This window comes from Suncus etruscus, chromosome 2 (assembly GCF_024139225.1).
Source record: "Suncus etruscus isolate mSunEtr1 chromosome 2, mSunEtr1.pri.cur, whole genome shotgun sequence".
In the NCBI taxonomy this organism is placed as follows: Eukaryota; Metazoa; Chordata; class Mammalia; order Eulipotyphla; family Soricidae; genus Suncus; species Suncus etruscus.
In genome coordinates, this window is record NC_064849.1 from 99893493 (window position 1) to 99909890 (window position 16398).

At 46.2% G+C, this 16398-nt stretch overlaps 1 protein-coding gene across 1 annotated transcript in view; it reads right to left on the minus strand.

The window, feature by feature from the left end:
* PDZD2 (PDZ domain containing 2) overlaps window positions 1-16398 on the minus strand; it is a 410667-nt gene that overhangs the window by 40367 nt on the left and 353902 nt on the right. The window contains 5 exon segments of the mRNA XM_049769043.1: window positions 1310-1535; window positions 1699-1772; window positions 5044-5158; window positions 5980-6099; window positions 10222-10367. Coding sequence (XP_049625000.1) covers window positions 1310-1535; window positions 1699-1772; window positions 5044-5158; window positions 5980-6099; window positions 10222-10367 — 681 coding nt within the window.

The window sequence follows — 16398 nt, forward strand, 5'->3', positions numbered from 1 at the left end:
TGTTGCCGCACTAATGTATATTCAGACTGATGCCCATTTACTTTTGGACCAGACATAATGTAAACCTGGCTTATCTCTGTCAACATTGGCATCACCTTCTGTCAATGAAATGAGAGCTAAGTACAGGCTGTGAATTATTCAATGGGCAATTCCTGGCTTCTTAAGCCTGATTTTGGGAAGCAGAATATAAGTCATTTTATTTTTCATTCTAGATATGAAATTTCAGGGTTCCTTTCATTTCCTTTCTTTAGTAATTAATCTATTTTTCTTTTTCCCCTGCTTTTGGGACACCTGGCAGTGCTTAGGAATTACTCCTGGCTCTGTGTTTAGGGATCATTCCTGGCTTAACTCAAGAGATCATTAGGGGTGCTGGGAATAAAACTTAAAAGGTAGTGGTTGGCTATGTTTAAGAAAGCATTCTATCCACTGTACTATTTCTTCAGTCCTAATGTTTTACTTTGTTTTTAAAATGTTCATCATATTTTTGTTCCTTTTACTTTTTTTTTTTTTAACAAACCCAGTGATGCTCAGGGGTTACTCCTGGCTCTGCACACAAAATTACCTCTGGGGATGCTCAGAGAACCATATAGGATGCTAAGGGTTGAACTTGGGCCTGACAGGTGTAAAGCAAATACTATACTACCTGCTATACTACCTTTGTTTTGGGGGGGGGGGCATACCCGGTGATGTTCAGGGGTTACTCCTGGCTAAATGCTCCTGGTTTGGGGGACCATATGGGATGCCAGGGATCAAACCAAGGTCCATCCTGGAACAGCCACGTGCAAGGCAAATGCCCTACTGCTGCGCTGTTACTCTGGCCCCCCCTTTTTTATTTTAGTTTTTGGGTCACACCCGACAGTGCTCAGGGGTTACTCCTGGCTATATGCTTAGAAATCGCTCCTGGCAGGCCTGGGGGACCATATGGGATGCCGGAATTCGATCCACCGTCCTTCTGCATGCAAGGCAAACGCTCTACTTCCATTCTATCTCTCCGACTGCAGAATTTTTTGTTAAAAAGAAAAACAAACCAAAACAACATGATTCTCTGACATACACAGAATCACTCTTGGTAACACTCCTTCCCTTAAATCGCTAAAATCTCTACTTTTAAATCCACTAAGCTGAGAGCAATTATTTCAAAGGATACAAAAAAGAACCTGCTAGATGGCCTCCACCAAGGGGTCTGGATTAGTCCTTGAGCTCCACTAGGTATGGTTTCAAAAATAAACAAACAAAACCCAGAATATCTACAGCCAGAGAGAGCAGAAATCACTATTTCGGCATGGAAGTCATTGACAGTGAAGATCACCTTTGTTGAGTGTGACCTCCATGACGATCCTGTCCTTGGGCCCAGGTGTCTTCCTGCCCAGGGATGAAGAATTGCCCTCATCAGGGCCTACGGTGGTGGTGCCCCCACTGGCATTGAAATTGGGGGAGCTGGATCTGCTCATGTGGGTGGGTGTTGAGCAGGGCGTCAGACTGGGGCTCAGTAACTTGGTGCGGACTGTTAAGACAAATAATCCACTTCGGATTTGCTGAGGAAACAAAATGGGAGGGGAAGAAACATTCAGATGATTCATCAAAAGATGAAAACAAACCAACAGAAGATTGCAACAACAAGCCACCACACACCTACACCAGAAAGAAATCAAGGGGGAGAGGCAAAGGAGGCAAGGTGACCCACAGGAATGCGGTTACCTTAAAGGTGTGAATGGCTTCTTGAAACGTCAAACCCTTGATTGGAATTCCGTTCACATCTAGAATTTCATCCCCTAATGAAAGAACAGCAGAACGACATTAACAGAGGCTGTAACTCCGGGCTCTTGCCTACTGTCAGTGCTTCATTAGGGCACTTCCTGTTCCCTGACTTATGACCTGACATAATGAATTGGATTATTCCAATCCACTTCCATGAGTTTAGCTCTCAGGAATGACACAATTTGGGATGATTAATGATAGCGTGAGCTCTTTTGCAGTAATTCTGTACTTCCATCTTTAATTAAAATAGGCATGGGGCCAGAGAGAGGAGAAAGAGAGACAGGAAGGAGGGAAGGAGGAAGAGAGAGGAGACAGAGAGAGAGGGAGAGAGAGAGAGGGGAGAGAGAGAGCTCGTTCAATGATTTGGGGTGCTTGCTTGGATTCCTGGCATGGTTTTCTGAGCACTGCACCAGGAGTAGCACCTGAATGGAGCATCTATACAACACTGGATGTGGAATCTTTCCTGAACCCTCCTTCCCAATCACAAAACAAAACAAAACAAAAAAACCCTATGGAAAATATCAAGATTTTATTCTTCAGTCACTGCTGAGTTTGACAGATTCTATATTTACAGAATCATCTGTTAAAAGGAGTCCCAAGCTTTTCTTCTGGGTCTTTATTTAGAAACTTCAACACATTGGAAATGAAGCATAAATTCCCACAATATGATTTGCAGAAAGAGCAGTTCCTTGAGCCTAGAGAACCATCAGTGCGTAGAAAACGGTTTCAATGATAGATATGGAAAATGCTTGCTAAACTGTTATTTGGGAATGGCAGTTCAGCATCCAGAAATAGACTAGAGGTTCCTGGTTCCTGGGTTGAGATGCATGCCTGCTCTTTCCCTCACTCTCCTAGAGTTATCTGCACCATTCAGGTCAAGTCGGGTCATTTTCCAAGCCCACTTCTCTTGTCTCCTGGGGATAAATAAGAACTTGGACATCCTGTTGACTCAGTTCTGCTTTGTACCCTTTTCTTGTTTTGTTTTTGTCTTTGGGTCACGCCTGGCAGTACTCAGGGAGTACTTCTGGCTCTGCGCTCAGGAATCACTCCTGGCAGGCTCAGGGGATCATATGGAATGCTGGGAATCGAACCCTGATGGGCCACTTGTAAGGCAAATGCCCTACCAACTGTACTGCTCAGATCCCCAAAGGTAAATTGGTTTAATCCAGAGCACTGATCCTTTGGGCCCACTGAACTGAGCACTCATATTTTGGTGTTAGTACTTTTTGCAGTGCTGTGATAAAACTCAGGGTCCCACACATGAAGTATGTGCTCTAATTCTGAGTCATTTCCCTGGCCCAGTCCTCACACATTTCTTTTTCTTTTTCCCTCCCTCCCTCCCTCCCTCCCTCCCTCCCTCCCTCCCTCCCTCCCTCCCTCCCTCCTTCCTTCCTTCCTTCCTTCCTTCCTTCCTTCCTTCCTCCTTCCTTCCTTCCTTCCTTCCTTCCTTCCTTCCTTCCTCTTTCTATTTTATTTGGGGGTGGGGTGGGGTAGGCACATCCAATGGTGCTCAGGGCTTAGAGCTTACTCCTGGCTCTGCACTTATGGATCACTCCTGGTGGGCTTGGAACATATGCAGTGCTAGAGAGCAAACCCAGGTCATCTATATGCAAGACAAATGCCCTCTTCTCCCCACTTTTTTTTTGTCTATAAGGTAACTACAAATATTGTGATTTCCTGAATGTGATAATTTATTTCCTGAATATGATACATCTCTTGAAAGACATGCAATGAGCAAAAGGAGAAACAAAATCAAGATCTGTGAAGAAGTCCTGGGGACCGAAGTCTAACTTAGAAACCACAGTTAACAAGCGTGCATTAGAGTCTTGCGAGTTGTTGAGAGAGCCCAGGTGTTATCATCCCCACTCTCTCTTTCTCTCAGTCATTATGTGAGCTGACACGTGCAAGTTACGTAATGATCACCACCCCACCCCCACCCCCGACTGTGACAACCATTTGGCAATATAGATGGGTATCAAATGACCAAGCTCTTTCAGTAATGTTTATGTCAGTTATGTCTCAATAAAGCTGAAGCTGGAGAAAAAAACATTTGGTCAAGAATGTTCATGCAATGGGAGATGGGAGATGCCATCTCGGGTAAAATGTAAAGAAGATGTTTACATACTGAGGCTCTGAGGCAAGAACAGAGTTCAGAGCTAAACAGAGCTCAGCATGAATGAGGCCTCAAGTTTGATCCCTGGCACTACCTGGGATCCCTATCATTGCCAGGTATGATGAGCTTTATTTTAGTACACTGGAGGAGAGCATTTGCCTTGCATGCGGCCAACCTGGGTTTGATCTCCAGCATCCCATAAGGTCCTCCGAGAACTTCCAAGGAGTGATTTATGAGTGCAGAGCCAGGGTAACCCCTGAGTGTGCAGAGTGTGGCCCCCAAATAAACGAACAAACAAAAAAAAATCCCAAAAACAAAACACCAGTGATCACTCTGGACAAGATCTGGTACTAAAAGGACGTAAAGTGATATGCCTTTAGTAACAGTGTTGCAAACCACAAAGACTGAGAGAAACAGAGAGAGAGAGAGAGAGAGAGAGAGAGAGAGAGAGAGAGAGAGAGAGAGAGAGAGAGAGAGAGAGCGAGAGAGAGAGAGAGAGAGAGAGCGAGAGAGAGAGAGAAAGAGAGAGAGAGAGAGCTTAGAGAAAGACAGAGAGGAAGGAGGAAGGGAAAATGTCTGCCATAAAGGCATGTAGTAGGGGTGTGGGAGTCAGGTGGGAAAATGTGCACTGGTGATGGGACATTATATGACAAACTCAACCATGAACAACTTTGTAACTGCATCACAGAGTAATTCAACTAAAAAATTACTACCTTAAAGAAATCTCACAAACACAAGATCTTAGGAATCATCAAGGCAAGGACCACAAGGGAATGAGATAGATTTTTAATGATCCAAGTAAAGTGACTGAACTAGGGCTGGAGACAGTACAAGTGGAAGGGTCTGTGTCTGACCCCTGACACCACATGGTCTCCCAGTACCATCAGGAAAGAGCCCACTGAGCCCACAGACCTGGGAGAACAACCTCTGAGCACTACTGGGTGTGGCTCTTAAACCAAAAGCAAAACAGAAAATCAAGTCCCCATTTGGCACATAACATTTCATTTAATGTTCACAGCAATTGGGGTTTAAGTATTACTACCCCAAGTTAGCCACTAAAGAATAGAAACTTCCAGTCCCACTAACTGACCCAGAATCACAGTAAATGTTGGGTTCAGGCCAGATCCACCCAATTCCCACTGCCACCAAGAACCCCAGGAGATGCTGCCTACCTTCTTTCAGTCTTCCATCTTCCGCCGCTGATCCATTGGGGAAAATGGTCTTGACAAAAATCCCCATCTGGCCTCTGATGCAGTCGCGACCTCCAGCAATGCTAAAGCCAAGGCCCTACACCCAGAGCAGATAGGGTGCAGGGTGTCAGTGCAGGGACCCTGAGAGTGCCATTCCCACTACCTCCTGACTCTCAAATGAATTCAATTGGGTTAGCGATCTCTTAGCTTCACACTCAACTAGGAGTTCCACTGTAAGGAAAAACCTTTGCTCAAGGAAATGCCTGTATGGAACCATCTTGGATCTCCCTCAAAAGCAGGCTGGTGTAGATCAACTCAGGGGTTACTTCTGGCTATGCACTCAGAAATCTCTCCTCACTTGGGGGACCCTATGGGATGCTGGGGGATTGAACCGCGATCCGCCCTAGGTTAGCGCACACAAGACAGATGCCTTATTGCTTGCGCCACCGCTCCAGCCCCAAGGATCATTCCTTTTTTTTTTTTTTGGAGGGGCTGTCACACCTGGTGGCACTCACAGGTTAGTTCTGGCTTTGCATTCAGAAATTCCTCCTGGCAGGCTCAGGGGACCATATGGGATACCTGGGATCAAATCCGGGTCTGTCCCAGGTCAGCTGCATGCAAGGTAAATGCCCTACCACTGTGCTATTGCTCCAGCTCTGGGCCATTCATCTGCACCTGCCTATCCTTCCTTGTATAAGCTAGTTGGCTATTGTGGATTCACTTATTGGGCAATCACTCCTGTATGTAGGGACCCCAAATTGGCCAAGAGGGTTTGCCCATCTCTCTCGGAAGCCCAAGGGAAAGAGTATCTGGGTGGCCATTCAACTTTCTTCAAAGGTGCCCTAAATCAGTCCTCCCAGGATGCCCCTTTCCATTGAACTAGCATTAATAGAAACCAGCTCGGAGCCCCCAGCGCACCTTGCCTTTCTCTTTGTACAGCCCGATGATGGAGATGACTGAAGGCCGGATGAGTCTCCAGGGAGACTCCACCTGCGTGGTGCTGAGCGAGCGTGTGGACTTCTTGACGATGTGGTACTCCTGAAAGGCATCAGGGCCATATCACATACACTCAGTGAGGTCATGCCACATATAAACCCCAGCGTGGCCACATCACATACTCACCAGGTGTGGGGAAACCTTAGCCAGCTTGGGGGGCTCCACGACCAGTTCCCTAGGTTTGTTGTAAATATGAATGGAAGATCCAGGAGATAGTATAGGGGTATGAGGAGGGTTGGAGCACATGCCTTGCACATTGGGGGTCTAGTCCAATTGCTGGCACTTCATGGCTTGAGAGGCACCACATCCTTGGTCCTGAGCATCAAACTGGCTGAGTATTACCAGAAATAGCCCTTGAGTCCCCTTAGCACCATCTGGAAGACTTTTCCAAATATGAACCCCCATATTTGAAGGCTGGACATCACCTTTTGCCTCCCCAGGAAGAGGTGCCAGGGTAATACTAACACCCAGAATTGCTCCTTCCTGGGACACTTGTCTCCACAGAGCTTCCTTTGTTTTCTAGAACTGACTCAGGACCCAGAATCCCAGAGGGACCCCAGACATAGCCTCTCCTGTGCTCAACTCTGCCTGGGAACTGGCCCCCTTGCCCCAGCCCAAATGCAGAGAAAGGTTAGAAGACAGCTTCATGTGCTTGCTTGAAAGCTCTAATTTCTGACAAACCTCAAACCCCGAACCCAGACGACTGTCATTCCAGATAAAACATACCACTAAGAAACCGCGGCCACTTCAGTTCTAATCCTTTGCATTTGGAAAAGTGTTTTTTTTTCCATAAACCACACTTTCCCTTCCTGGCCTGCTGTAGCTCAAATCTGGATCTCTTTTTTCCTGCCCAGTACCCACAGTGTAGACGTGTGTAGCAGGGATGCATTACTTATAACTGAAGAAGAGTGAGTGAGTTCTTGTACTTCTTCTTGTTCTTAGATCATGTTGTTGTTCATAATCTCGGAAATGGCACAAATATTTCCACATAAGCAAAAGGAAAACACCACCTTCTATTTAATATGAAAAAATAAGACCACAAAAAAGAAAAAAAAAGAAAGAAAGAAAAGAAAAATAGTCCTTAGCCTGAATACGTCTACTTCTATATTCGAAGGTAGAAACAAGATGTCTGTTATTATAGTGTTGGGTTCTTGGAAGCTTAGTACAATACTTTGCAGTTAAAAATATAGATGTCAGTAATATGTGTCTCTCACACTCTGATTAATTTAAAAAATGATAATGATTTGACTAGTCTCTTCCTAAAACCACCAAAGAGATTGCCAGCCCATAGATGTTCAAATTATGGGTTTATGTGAGTCAGTAAGGGAGCCTTTTCACTGGGTATTAGCCTCTAAGGAACCCTCAGTCTACCTCTAACTGGGAACAAGTGTGAACCAAAGATCTACTTAGTTACCTTTTTCTTCAAAGAATTTGGAGCCACTGTGCTAACAGAGCTGTCAATAAAGCAGCCCCAGTCAACTGGGATGTCTACAGGTGACCTAGGATGACAGTTGGAAATCATGTATCATTTTAGACTTTATCCAAACTTCACCGCCAGGGGCTGGAGCAACAGCACAGTGGGTAGGGCATTTGCTGTGCATGTGGCCGACCTAGGTTTGATTCCTGGCAACTCATATGGTCCTGAGCCTTCCAGGAGTGATTTCTGAGCACAGAGCCAGGCGTAACCCCTGATTGTGGCCTGGTGTGGCCCTAAAACACAAACACAAAAACAACAACAAACTTCACTACAGTAACTCTTTAGTATCTTCAGGGAACTGGAATTAGGAACCCCTATGGATACCATATCTGTAGCAATGCAAGTCACTTGGCTTGTGGGCTCTGTAGTTGTAGATCCAAGTAAATGAACATGGGATGACAAAATACACAAACCTAGAGCCAAGAGTAACCCCTGAGCACCACTGAGAATGATTCCCAAAGCAAAAGATAAATTTTTTTTTTTTTTTTTTTTGGTTTTTGGGCCACACCTGGCGGTGCTCAGGGGTCACTCCTGGCTGTCTGCTCAGAAATAGCTCCTGGCAGGCACGGGGGACCATATGGGACACCGGGATTCAAACCAACCACCTTTGGTCCTGGATCGGCTGCTTGCAAGGCAAACACCGCTGTGCTATCTCTCCGGGCCCAAGATAAATAAATTTTAAAATGCATGTCTCACTCTCCCTAACTCTATTTTTTTGATCACATTCGGCAGCACTCAGGATTATTCCTGGCTCTGCACTCAGAAATCATATCTGGCACGCTCAGGCGACCATATGGAATGCTGGGGGATTGAACCCCAGCCTGTCCCAGGTCAGCAGTGTGCAAGGCAAACATCCTACAGCTGTGCTATTGCTCCAGCCCCAGCTCTCCCTAACTGTTCATTGCCCAGTAAACACAGGAGGCTGCCATCTTGGTTAGTATAGACATAAAACTTTCCCATTTTATATTATGCCATTGACAAAGCTTCACTGAACAGTTTTATTTTAGGTAATACTTTTTTCTGGCTATGTCCTCCAATGACTGTAAACCAGGGTGCAGTTCAATCCAAGGGCTGGAGGAAGTGTTACTGTAATAGCCCAATGATGTGGGATTAGCTAGGTCACCCAGCAGTGTTCATGTGGTGTCAGAGGTCAAACCAGGGTCCTGTGCCTGAAGCATTGTACTCTCTCCTGGATCCTCTAGATAACTTTTTAGTGATAAGAGAAAGAAAAAGGGTCAGGGAAGATAGTGATTAAGGTGCTTGCCTAGCACATAGTGAGGAGGAGTAGGAGGAGGAGGAGGAGAAAGAAAAGAAGAAGGAGGAGGAGGAGGAAATGACAAGAGCAGAATAAAAATACTTGAGAGAAGAACCTGATCTCTTTTCTCTCAAATTCTCACACCTGTGCTTCCTGGAAGCCTAGTTAGAATGAGGCATTTCTGGGCTGTACAGATTTGGGGTTGCTCCCAGGTCAGTTACAGAGCTGGGCCTTAATGCTTGTTTTCCTGACCATGAAGGTGTTGAAATCTCGCTCCTCTTTCACTCTAGCTCTCACCTCTAGTCTGCAGCCTCTGACCTCCTGCCACTGCTGGATCAATTGGCTCATTCAGAGCAGACACACACTTGCCTCCAGTTAAGGATCTAGGGACCTTTTACCCTTTCTCATGGTGCCTCAACTCAAGTTGTCAATACACAAGAGACTATTAGAACTGTCCTTACGACACAGCTCTTTCCATTTGGTTGGTCAGGTCAGATCTGAGTAAACACTCCTGGAGATTCTGGTTGCCTTGGCTGTTACTCTATGACTTGTGAGTCTCCAGGTACTAAAAGGTGTCATGGCTGCTCCCCAACTACCTCCTCCATCTCTGCTCTGTAATAGGATTGGGGTCAAGATGCCAGTACCTCTTCAGGAATCCTTTAGCTTAACATTCCACAAGTTCCCTGGAGACTGAGTCTTCCTCCCCACCCCCACTTGGCATGGGTGTGAACTTGGATGGCACACACATGACACCTCTCCATTCTCACCTTAGCTGTTGGTCTCAAAAGTGTGTAAACAGGCAGGTTCCCAGGCCCAGAGAGGTGTCCACACTCCCTCTATTCATGTCCCCATGTCAGTCCACCCCCCGCCCCCAGCAGTTATGCTGACATGAGATGCACCACCTAAACAAGCCATGAAAGTCCACCACAGACCATGAGGCGCCATTGTCTGCTGGCAGTTGAGAACAGATCTTGGTTCCAAAACACACAGGGAGGAGGATCAAGCTGTCGAGAGGATTGTTTTGCTTCTCTAGAATTTTCTGATATTGAGCTGACTTCCTTGTTGCCTCCCCTGGAGAGACCTGACTTGCTACCCTCTACCTCTAAGAACTACCAGCTCACATAGATGACAAGCCATTATTGATTTTTTTTGTTTTTGTTTTTGTTTTTGGGCCATACCCAGCGGCACTCAGAGGTTACTCCTGGCTCTTCGTTCAGAAATCACTCCTGGCAGGCTCGAGGGACCATATGAGATGCCAGGAATTGAACCCAGATCCGTCCTAGGCAAATGTCTTAATACTGTGCTGTCACTCTGGCCCTGCCATTATCGATTTTTAAGGAATCCAATAAAATCTTGAGAACCAGGGTGTAGATATACTCTCCCAACCAACAGCACCTGGAAGAGGGCAAGAGGGCCCATGATCTTGGCCTACCTGTGAGGTCCCGGTAGAATCCAGCAGCTGGGGAAGAGAGTGTTTTCGGCCGTCTCTGGAGACCTCCAACATCCTGGCCCGGGGATCCCCATTTCGCAGCATCAGTTCATTATATTCTTCAACAGACTCTAAACGGTGCACACCCCCTGGTGGGGGGGGGACAAAAAATGTGGGTTGATATGGGGCAAAGAGAATCACACACAGGTACATAGGCATGACCTTGTTGCACTATGTGCACAGGCAGAGATCCCAAAGGTATTCTTTGGGTTCTACCATTCAGCTCTGCATGGGCTACTTGTGTGCAGAGGCCACGAATGCCAGATAATGGAGAAGGTGCCAGTATGTAAAGGGATCAAATTAGAACAGGAACAACATGCACAGTTTGCCTTGTAAGATTGAGAAGGCAATGAGCAACAGTGAGAATGTTCTCAGGGTGGTTTTTAGGGCTGGACGATGGATACCACTTTATGGTGGGGACAGATCCATCACTGTGACAGGCGCTCTTCTTCTTGTATTGCAATGACCTTTTCAACAAACCTTCCATTAAGACTTAACAACCTAGAAAAATGCTCACAATCCTAAGTAAGCAGTTCCGCCATTTTCACAAAACAGGCACATCCTAGAGTCTCCCAAGTGGCTTCATTCCTTTCAACTCTAACATCATAGATGACTTTGGCCTACATATAACTTTATATAAATGAATAGCTAGTGTATTTTATTTTCTAGTTCCTTGTCATTAATATTTGTTTGTGAACTTAAAACCATGCCAACAGTTTGTTCATTCCGTTTCTGTATACTAACTTGCTGTATAAACAACCTGTCATTTATTTTTCTTTTGTGTTGCTGATGGATATTTGATTTGCATCCAGTTTTAGATTTCAAATAAAGGTCAGCAAGTTTGTAAAGATAAGAGTAAGTGTTTTTGTCCGTATAGCTACAAAAAAAACATAATGGTTGCTTACATAGTGTGTGTGTGTGTGTGTGTGTGTGTGTGTGTGTATGTGTGTGTGTGTGTGTGTATGTGTGTGTGTGTGTGTGTGTTTGTTTTTTAAACCATACCCAGTAATGGTCAGGGATTACTCCTGGCTCTGTGCTCAGAAATTACTCCTGGCAAGCTCTGGGGACCATATGGGATGCTGGGGATCGAATCTGGATCAGCTGTGTGCAAAACAAACATCCTATTCACTGTGCTATTATCCTGGCCCCTAGAAAGCTTTTTTTTTTTTTTTTTTTTGGTTTTGGTTTTTGGTTTTTGGGTCACATCCGGCAGTGCTCAGGGGTTACCCCTGGCTCTATGCTCAGAAATTGCTCCTGGCAGGCTCGGAGGACCATATGGGATGCCAGGATTCAAAGCAGTCCTTCTGCATGCAAGGCAAATGCCTTACTTCCATGCTATCTCTCTGGCCTCCCCTAGAAAGCATTTTTGACCATGCACACCATACAAACAGAGTCTGTAGATAACTCCTATAGGCCATTCTTTAAAAATATTAAAACAGGGGTTGGAGGGGCCTGAGAGATAACATGAAGGTATTTGCCTTGCATGCAGAAGGACGGTGGTTCGAATCCCGGCATCCCATATGGTCCTCTGAGTCTGCCAGGAGCAATTTCTGAGCGTAGAGCCAGGAGTAAGCCCTGAGCACTGCCAGGTGTGACCCCCCCAAAAAAAAAACGCCCCCAAAAAACAAAGGCTGGAGATAGCACAGCCAGTAGGGCTTTTGCCTTGCACACAGCCAACCCAGGACGGACAGTGGTTCAAATCCTAGCATCCAATATGGTCCTCCGAGCCAGCCAGGAGCGATTTCTGAGCACAGAGCCAGGAGTTACCCCTGAGTGCTGCTGGGTGTAACCCAAAAACCAAAAAAAAAAAAAAAATTAAAACAGGGGCTAGAGAGATAGCATAGCAGTAAGGCATTTTCCTTGCACATGCCGACTCAGGACAGACCCAGGTTCGAACCCCGGCATCCCATGTGGTTCCCCAAGCCTGCCAGGAGTGATTTCTGAGTGCATAGCCTTTAGGTCACTGGGTGTGACCTAAAAAACAAGCAAAAAACCCAAACAAACAAACAAAACAACTCACGAAGTACCCACCACCACCACATTAAAACAATTTCTGAGTTAGAACCATAGTACTGCTGATGGAGCACTTGCCTTGCATGCAGATGAACCTAGTTTGGTCCCTGATATCCCCTATGGTTCCCTGAGCTTGTTGGGAGTGATCTTTGAGCACAGAGGCAGGAGTAAACATTGGGTGTTGCTCCAAATTTTCACACCAAATCCTTAAAATTAAAACAATTTAAGGGCCCGGAGAGATAGCACAGCGGTGTTTGCCTTGCAAGTAGCCGATCCAGGACCAAAGGTGGTTGGTTCGAATCCCGGTGTCCCATATGCCCCCCCCCCCCCCCCCCGTGCCTGCCAGGAGCTATTTCGGAGCAGACAGCCAGGAGTAACCTCTGAGCAACGCCGGGTGTGGCCCAAAAAACAAAAAAACAAACAAAAAAAAAACAATTTTAATTTCTTTCCCTTCCTTTGCCTTCTTTTTGGTGGCGGTGGGCTAAAACCAGCTATGCACAGGGTAATACAGAGGCTCTGCACTCGGCAACCACTCCTGGCAGTACTTAAGAGACCACATCCCCATATGTCAGGGATCAAACATGGATTGGTCATATGCTAGGCAAGCCCCTTACTTGCTGTACTATCTCTCCAGCCCATTCTTAAATTTTAATTGCCTCAAAATTTCTTAGTAATTTTTTTCTGGGATAAAACAATACCATTCTGTATTTTATGATGATGATGATGATGATATATTTTTTGGGTCACACCTGGCAGGGCTCAGGGTTTACTCCTGGCTCTGTGCTCAGGAATTACTCCTGGCTGATTCAGGAGACCCTATGAGGTGCTGGGGATTGAACTCGAGTTAACCACATATAAGGCAAATGACCTTCCTACTCACTGCACTTTTGTGCCAGCCCCTTATTTTGTATTTTAAAAAATATATTGGATCAGAGAGATTGTACAGTGGATAAAACTCTTGCCTTGCACACAGCTGAGGATGTTTCAATTCCTGGCACCTCTTATAGTTCTCTGAGCACCGCCAGGAGTAAGCCCTGAGCACAGCTAGGCGTGCCCCCCTAATATCTATCCAAGTATGCAGATATAGATGTATATATAGACGAGTTTTTAATAATGGAGATAAGTTTGATAACACCAATACAGTTATAGTACAGTGGATATCACCAAAGACTCTTGGTGTCAGAGATAAGATTCTGGGCCTTAAGGGCCAGAGAGATAGCACAACTGCAGGATGTTTGCCTTGCTTGTAGAAGGACATTGGTTCGAATCCCAACATCCCATATGGTCCCCTGCACCTGCCAGGAGCAAATTCTGAGCGTAGAGCCAGGCGTAACCCCTCAGCGCAGCCGGGTGTGACCCCCCCCAAAAAAAGAGGAGGTATGAAATAAGGAAAATCTGAGTTAGGATATCAAGAAAATGTTTATGAAATGAAAGATCACATTTCTCCAGTCATTTTGGAGCCAGACTGGGCAAAACTTAGTGAAAAAGGCTGGAATCTCTCTACAGAACCTTCTTAAGAATTCAGAACTAATAATTCATGACTGTATTCGTACATCTTGACATGCTTACTCATCTGAAAAAGATTTATTCAAAAAATATTCCCTTCACTCAGACATGGAGGCCTGGAACCTATGTATGGTAGAGTGTGCAGTTAACATGCGGTGGTGTGGATGCCAGAGTAACTCATTGGAAGAAAGGACAGACTAAATATCCGAGTGTACAGAACAAGTTTGGGGTGATCACAGGAAATCTCCTGCACTGACTTGTCTTTACAGTGAACGCGCTTCAGAGCACCACCTGGAGATGAAATCCGAAGCCTCTTAGAGGTGTCTTTAAATTGCTTTTCCAAACTTCTCCTCCCTGACTCTTTCATGGTAATCATGCTCTAGTCTGATGATCGAGCAGGGAGAGCATCTGGGTCTGCTCCATGTCCTATCCACGAGCAAAGGCCATAGGCACTGGTCCAGCATGCTGCAAAGCCTGGTTGGTCCTCAGCACTGCATACGGTCCTCTAGGAGTGATTTCTAAGCATAGACCCTGGAGTAAGCCCTGAGCATCACTAGGTGTGGCCCAATGAATGGGGCACCCTCTCAATTAAGGAGTATAGACATATCTGCTTTAGTGTTCCCCAACTTTAGAGGCCAGGGTCTTGTCTTCTTTGCTCTGTTTTCCCTGACAACAAGGATGGACTGCAGCACTGTTACCCTTGGACAAAAGTTGCTCACTACATTGTCCCCTAAACTTTTCTGTTGCCTTTGTGCTTGTTTGCTTGTTTGTTTTAAGACACACTGGATGATGTCAGGGCTTAGTCCTGGCACTGCACTCAGGAACCACTCCTGGAAGGGCAGAGAAGCTATATGGAATGATAGGATGCTGAGGACCAAATCTGGGCCAACAGTGTGCAAGGCAAGTGTCCTACCTACTGTACTGGCTGTCTAGTCCTTTTGCTTATTATTATTATTATTATTATTATTAATTTTGCCACAGCTGGTGGCTTTCAGCTATTACTCTTGGGTCTGCACTCAGGAATCTCTCCTGCCAGGCTTGGGGACCATATGGGAGGCTGGGGATCAAATCCGGGTCAGCCATGTGCATGGCAAATGCCCTCCACTCTGTGCTATTGCTCCAGCCCTAGGTCTCTCACTTTAGAGGCAGGTGCTTTCAGTTACACAGTCCTTCAGAGAGAACAGCAGTTGTGAAAATGATGGTGGCAATACACTAGCAGCAACAGAAAGAACAACAAGGCAGCTGTTGCTGGCAAAGCCTGTGGCTCTGGCAGTTTGCAGGGGCTGTGCTAAATGCATCCTTTCAGCTTTATATTTTCTTGTTCTTCCTTTTATGGATCTATGCTCAGCCATGCTCCAGTGCCACTTCCAGCCTGGAGCTCAGAAGTCACACCTGGTGGTGCTGGGAGACCACGCAGTTCAAGGTATCCAACATGAGCTTCCTGCATGCAGTATGTGCTCCAGCCCTTGACCTCTCTCTGGGCTCTCTCCATCTTTACTTTCCTTCCTTCCCTCCTTCCCTTCCCTCCTTCCCTCCTTCCTTCCTTCCTTCCTTCCTTCCTTCCTTCCTTCCTTCCTTCCTTCCTTCCTTCCTTCCTTCCTTCCTTCCTTCCTTCCTTCCTTCCTTCCTTCCTTCCTTCCTTCCTTTTTTTGTGTCACATCTTGTGGCACTCAGGGAATACTCCTGGCTCTTCTCTCAGAAGTCACTCTTGGTAGACTTGGGGATCATCTGGGATGCCAGATTCAAACCGGGGTCCAACCTGTGTTGGCCACATGCAAGATGCAAGGCAAACACTCTACCACTGTGCTATCACTCTGGCCCTTCATCTATCTTTCTTTTTTGGGTGGGAAAGGGTGGAATGAGAGAGGGTTGGGCCAAACCCAGCAGTGCTTAGAACTTAGTCCTAGTTCTATACTCAGGAATCACTCTGGTGGTGCTCAGGGGACCATCTGGGGTACCATACATAGATCAAGCCCAGCTTGTGTGCAAGGTAGGTGTGCTACACACTGTACGATATCCCCAGTCCTTTCCTCATCTTGCAACAAGACCTGGTACATGAAAAGCACTCAGGAGGATTCACAGAATCAATGTGCAAGCAGCCCTTCCTTAAAGATAAAGATAAAGATAAGATAAAGATAAAGATAGAGAGATGCAGTCATGAGGTCCCAGTTCCCTGGCCCTGGTGGTGGGGCAGGGAGCTGAGTGTGACTCTTTCGTCTGGGTGTCACTCAGCCTCACTGCTGGGTTGGGGCCTTGGTGTCTAGGCGGGAACTAAAAAGGGCCAGAGTTGGCCTCTGTGGCTGCCTCACCAGTCCTGGGCTTACTCCTCCATGAGCACTGCTTGCTCTGAGGGCTAGAGAGGTGGGTCAGTTGGCACAGAGAGTGCAGGACATGTGGGAATATAGTTTGCTTCCTGGTGCTGCCCCTCACTGCCAAGTGCAATCCTTAGTTCTGATGCTGAACAGCAATGGGATCCACCCCAGGCTTCCAAACAACTATCACAAAAGAATATTTTGTTTTTGTTTCTTGCTTTTGCTTTGGACCATATCCAATGCTGCTCAGGAGTCACTCCTGGCTCTGCACCCAGGAACCACTCCTGGC